The following is a 5821-nucleotide window of genomic DNA, read 5'->3' on the forward strand; positions in this document are numbered from 1 at the left end:
TATTTTATTAATTACTATTTACCATTCCCCATGTGCATACTTTTTCTTGATCTTTAACCACTCATCTAACAAACCTGCTCATGAAAGTTTATCCTAACAAGTGGCAACAGTAAGAGATTAAAAAACATTATTAAAACCCCTCTATGCACTTTATTTTTTATTGAAAGAAAAATATTAATCATCCTCTAAATTATTAAATATCATTTAATCCAACTAATTGAGACTTTTAAAGTGCTTATCTTAACTTCTTTAGGATGAAAGTTACATTTTTCACACCATTCTTCTATATTATAATCTATCAAAAAGCTATCGACAAAGTGCACATATTATAAAGTTAATCAATCTAAGCATAACTTAGTAGCTAAAACACCTTTTACAATTCTAAAGGTCAATGATACGAAGTTCCGTCCCACAATTATTGAAGGATAAAAAAAAAAGAAGAAAAACATAAAATTTTCATTAGGCGAATCTCGTTTGGCCTTCTCGAACCCAGTAGAGTTCAAATCTCCAGTGGACCTTTGTTAGAAATAGAAAACAAAGTATTAACTCTTACAATGTCACCACAAATCTCAGACAACTCAAAGAAAAGGTATTTCTATTTTTCAACTTACACAATTCATTAAGTATTTGTAAAGTTAACAGAACAGAACAGAACAAAGCAAAGACTGCTCTTCCAACAAAACCCATTACCAAAAATCTGGTTGCAAGAACAAGAAGAATAACCCCAAATCCTTGGTCCAAAGACACCCATTTAGAGAAAACTCTAATTCATTTCCTTGTTCAAAACAATATTCCTTTCCAGTCATATATTCTACAAGCAAAAATTTTATGGCATTAACTCAAAGCTTTCTTTCTATTCCTTTGAAAAGATTACCACCAAACAATTGTCTCACATTGGGACAAGAGAAAAGAGCTGAGACATTTTCTTCCTCAAGTAGTTGAGTCAAAAAGAAATCTGATGCATGGAATTCCACATGCCAGCTTATGTAAATAAACCTTTAAGCAGTTTGATTTGGGTTACTTTCACCCTACCTCGAAACCAAACTGACACGGACCAAGCTAAAAGCTCAACTGTCAATTTATTTAATTGGAAAAAACAATGGTTTTCCTTAGAACCCAAGGACACCGTTGTACAACCTATAAAACAGATCCTGTTCAATTAAGGTCGAGAGAAAAAACAATGGTTTTCAAAAGTTATAAATCAAATGTTACAGGGAAGAATGTATTCAATTTAAGAAGGGTACCCTATTCGAGTAAACATCAAAGAATACACATTTATCAAAGAAAGAGAAGAGATGGAAGGCAAAGAAATGCGGGCAACACTCTTAATCAAGAAAAATTGGTAATACATTGCAAGTTTTCAGCATACACTACATATTGACTTGAAGGGGAAAAAAATAATATGATCAGATGCATGTAGCAGCATTTGTGCCTTCAGATTGCTTAAGATCAAATCAGAATTCTGCAATGTAATTTAATTATTCCTCCATAGCCACACTCACCTGAGGTGCCGTACTTCCACCTTTGGCGGCTGCGTGTTTTCGATGCCTTTTACTCTTGGCTTTCTTTGCCTTCATCCGCCGTTTTTTCTCATTAGCATCGACCCATATATAGTCTGAGGGTATGAGGAACGGATCAACTTCATCCTTGTGACTGTCACCATCACTTAATTGCCCACCACGACTTCCTCTCATCCATGGAATCCATGAAGAAGAAGATCCTTCTGAATCCTTAACTTTAGCATCCTGGAAATGATCTGGACTGGAAGGAGGAGTTGCAAATTCTTCCACTGGCTGAAGCTCTTCAAACTTTGTGAAAGTAACGAGCACCCTAATTGTTGGGACGATAGGGATGGCAACCTGTATGCAAAAATAATTGTCATTTTATTATCATATGCATTGGATTGATCAAGTAAATAGACATCAATTCTAGACCATCTAATTTGTGTATGTAATCCTCAATTTCCAACACACTTCCAAATCAAGTTATCAGACTTCTGTGTCCCTCTTTATCCCTCTTCTTTGCTAGTGAAATCACAAGTGCTAAAAGTCTATCAAGTTCAAATAATTTACATTTTTGACCAACAATAAGAATTAGGTTCTAAACAAAACATCTTAGAATCTCATACTGTTCCTCAGAAAATTCTAATATTTCTATCCAACAAATAGGCAGACATAAATTTAAGATTGCACACAGTGTGATGCAAAGCCAATAACAGAAAGATGAACCGTGCTTTATTTATTTTTTCCATAAAAACATCCACTTTGAATTCTTTCAAAACACCACCTCTTCTGACGAGTACAAGTTTTCAATCCAATGAAGACATACTTCTCTGTGAAGCAATTGTAATCCCCCTAAGATTAAGACCTCTCTTTTTGACCCCCTCCACAGACAGACAGACAGACAGACAGACACAGAGAGAGAGAAGATGAATAAATCAAAATGATTTTCAGTGTTTTTTTTTTTTTTTTTTTTACTTCTTTTTAAAATTTAAAATTTTATTTCTTTTACTAAAGAAACAATTTCACTGAAAATGAAACAATGAAACAAAAAGGAAGCAACGGCAAGAAGTTTATATTTATATTAGAAAAAGGAAAAAAAGGAAAGGCAAAAGCAAAAACACTCAATAATAACCACTCCAATTGAACAGGATATGAAAATTAGCCGCCGTGACATCATTAAAGAAGAGAGAAATAAATGCCACCAATCTCAGAGTTAACTCAAACAAAGAAAAGCATAAGAACAATTTAGCATGGGGCAAATCAGATAAGTGCCTAGTTTATAGGATTACCTTCACAGGAAATGTGCCAGGAGGCAACTTGGTAGTTAGAAGTTCCCTTAATCTCCTGATAGCCTTTACCTTGTTAGCAAGGATGTCAAGCAAAGGCAGAAGCTCATCAGTTTTTAAAGGGAAATCTTGTGTCAACCACAAGACGGGTCTTAAACTCTTTTTGTACTCACTCTCATTTTTAGATTCAGTAGTGGCTCCTTTCTTCTTCTTTTTCTTACTACTCTTATCTTTTCCCTTCTTGGTATTATCGCCTGTATCTTCAAAAGAAAAATCAGAAGAAATTGGAGGCTCGACTACTTTATGATTGCTACCTTCTGGGGCCGACTTTGAGAATTTCTTCAAGACCTTTGAATCATCTGGCTCATCACTATTACTCCTTGCACTTTTCTTGTTCCAACCAAACCAACTCTTCTTTTCCTTAACAATACCATTGGACTCAAAACTGTCACAGGAACCTATTGATCCATTTTCCTGACGATCAGTTACCCCTTGTTCCTCATACTCAAGATGGGTATCTGAGCTTCCCATACGAAGTGCTGAATCCAACTGCTTTCTCTCCTCACCTGTTAATACATCATCATATTCATCATGCTCACCAACACGGGCTAATCTATCTTCATCATCTGCAGCAAATAGCTCTTCATCAGTCATAGCACCAGGAACCCGCCTTGATTTCACACTCACAATTACATGAAGCATGTCATATATTTTTGCTTTCCAATTTCCAACCACCTCAGTCCTTTCTTGACGTCGCCAATTTAAATGAGGAAGCAACTCAGCCTGAGTTACATCGATGCCTGGTCTATACATATTTGTCCTTGACATTAAATCCACTTCGTGAGCAACTTCAGCATCAGTTGGTTGTGCACCAGCTCCTTCCAGAGCATTTGTAATTTCCTTCTCTTTGTGGGTAAGAATAATCAAAGAACCAGGTGGCAAAGTAATAACTTTATCATCTAATGAGTAGCCTTCTCCAAGAAAGAGAAATGTCTGGTCAGAACGTTGTATTCGAAAACCATCAAAACCAGCAAGGGTCATATCTGCCCGAAGATTGGAACCACGCTTCCAAATACGGTACGTATCGGATGGAGCTATTCGCCCAATAAATGGAATTACAGAGCTCTCAAAATGAAATGTCATTTCCATATAAAAATCACGTATGCGGCCTGCTGAGGCAACAATGCGAGGAAGCCTACGGCACCATTTTGCCCAAGCCAGGGGCTGATAGTATCGTGCAATAATCATAGCTATTGAATCCTCTCTATTGCAAACTGCCTCCTGAAGAGCACTCCAACCATATTCATTCTGAAGGCTCCAATCTGCTCCAGCGGCCATCAAAATCTCTGCAGAAATCGGGTCGCAAAGCCGTACTGCAAGGTGGAGAGGTGTCTCACGTCCTGGGACATCACGTCGATCAATAACAGCAGACACAGCATCAGCTTCTAGCTCTGCTGCAATCGATTCCGTTTCAGTGTTGACCTCACCTGCCTTGGCTAATTGTGGTAGCGTGGAGATAATGAATCTAAGAGCAACATAGTCTCGACGTGCAACTGCTAAATGGGCAGGACTATGAGCATATTTAGAAAATTCCTCCATGTGTTTCCTTATTTCTCAAGGTTACTATCTATTTTATTGCTAAAAGTCTTTCAAGTATGACTTTTTCATCTATCCATATTCCTATTTAATTCACAGGGGAAGACATTCATAGGCATTCTTCCAAATTCGTCCAAGACAACTTGAATCTCCACAATTCTAAAAGCTCAAATTTTGAAGTGCATATAAACTTAATCATCCTATTCCTGTTGTGAAGCTCCATTACCACATGGTGAAGGCAGTCAAGTAAAATCTGTAAGGAACAACAACAATGATTGAATGTTTGCCAAAATTCAAAGACATTGTTTCCACCCCAAAACCCCCATTGCCAAATTTCGACACAATGAAGTCCTCTATAAACAAGAAAATAAGGTCAATTTCAACCAAAACAAAATTCGGCCCATTTTCCCACACCTTCAACAGAATCAAAAGGGCAACTAAGAGAGACCCAGAATCCAGTTTCCCCTCAGCCAAACGTATCCCTAGAGAAAAATCAATCCACCCCCAAAAAAGAAAATTAAAAATAAAAATTGAAGCACCCAACAAACAAGAAAGAAATTTTAGTACCTGGAAACACCTAAGAGGAGTCGAATTGGCGGATTGTTTCAAGTCTTGGGGGTTCCAAGACTTGAAAAAACGAGAAAGAATGTGTTGGTTTTAGGGCGATGGCGTCAAACAAAGAGCAAGGATCGTGACGCCATTAACAAGAGAAAAGACGAATCATGTGAAGAGGGAAAGTGGGTGAGGTTTGGGAATTGGGATTAAGAGAAGAGAAGAGGTTTATGAGAAATGAGAGAGTTGGTGTTGTTGTTGTTTGTGTGATTGTTGATCATATTTCTTTGAATTCGCTCATCATATTCATCGGAAGCGAGTTTACTTCCACCGATTCTTAGGTCCAATTAGCGGTGGCCGGACTCATGTCTTTGCCTCTTCCTTTCATTTTTATTATTTTTTATTATCTTTTTCTCTCAATTATAAATAAATTTAGATTTGATTTAGATTTAATTTTTTATCCTCCAACTTTCAACTTTCAACTTTTTTTTTTTTTTTTTTTTTTTTTTTTTTTTTTCCATTTCAGTCTCAAATCTTTGAAAATGTATATTTTGACCCTCTTCGATTTTTAAAATTATTTTATTTTAATAACCTCTTAAATTTTAAATTTTATTTTATTTTAATCTCTTAAATTTTAAAATATCTTCTTGGACTTAAAAAAAAACCATTTTCATCTTTATATTTATTTTGTTTTTGAAAAATTATATAAATGATATCGTCTTGAGCATGGTATTAAATTTTCGTCGACGTCTCGACGATTTTATTAATATTTCATGTTTCCATGAATTAATATCGACATAAAGGGTGAATCGATATGTCCATTTTATCCTAAAAAATTTATACAAAAAATAATAAAATGTCAATATTATGAATATAATATAAATA

General features: G+C 35.7%; 1 protein-coding gene across 1 annotated transcript; it reads right to left on the reverse strand.

The window, feature by feature from the left end:
* Positions 1 to 347: 347 nt before the first annotated feature.
* Positions 348 to 5337, reverse strand: LOC120071321 (ankyrin repeat domain-containing protein 13B-like). The gene is made up of 4 exons (XM_039023524.1): positions 4952 to 5337; positions 2792 to 4637; positions 1503 to 1859; positions 348 to 516 (listed from the first exon to the last, which is right to left on the reverse strand). Exons 2-4 carry the CDS (start codon positions 4385 to 4387, stop codon positions 460 to 462), a joined length of 2010 nt encoding a protein of 669 aa, XP_038879452.1. The 5' UTR covers positions 4388 to 4637; positions 4952 to 5337; the 3' UTR covers positions 348 to 459.
* Positions 5338 to 5821: the final 484 nt, after the last annotated feature.

This window comes from Benincasa hispida, chromosome 2 (assembly GCF_009727055.1).
Source record: "Benincasa hispida cultivar B227 chromosome 2, ASM972705v1, whole genome shotgun sequence".
Classification (NCBI taxonomy): Eukaryota; Viridiplantae; Streptophyta; class Magnoliopsida; order Cucurbitales; family Cucurbitaceae; genus Benincasa; species Benincasa hispida.

What these genes read in the sequence shown, in the direction of transcription:
- LOC120071321 (XM_039023524.1), bottom strand. Translation starts at nt 4,387, where the DNA reads ATGGAGGAATTTTCTAAATATGCTCATAGTCCTGCCCATTTAGCAGTT. An exon ending in CTGGCACATTTCCTGTGAAG is followed by an intron (nt 1,860 to 2,791) that starts GTAATCCTATAA and finishes TTTTGCATACAG; the next exon opens with GTTGCCATCCCTATCGTCCC. An exon ending in GTGGAAGTACGGCACCTCAG is followed by an intron (nt 517 to 1,502) that starts GTGAGTGTGGCT and finishes TTTCTAACAAAG; the next exon opens with GTCCACTGGAGATTTGAACT.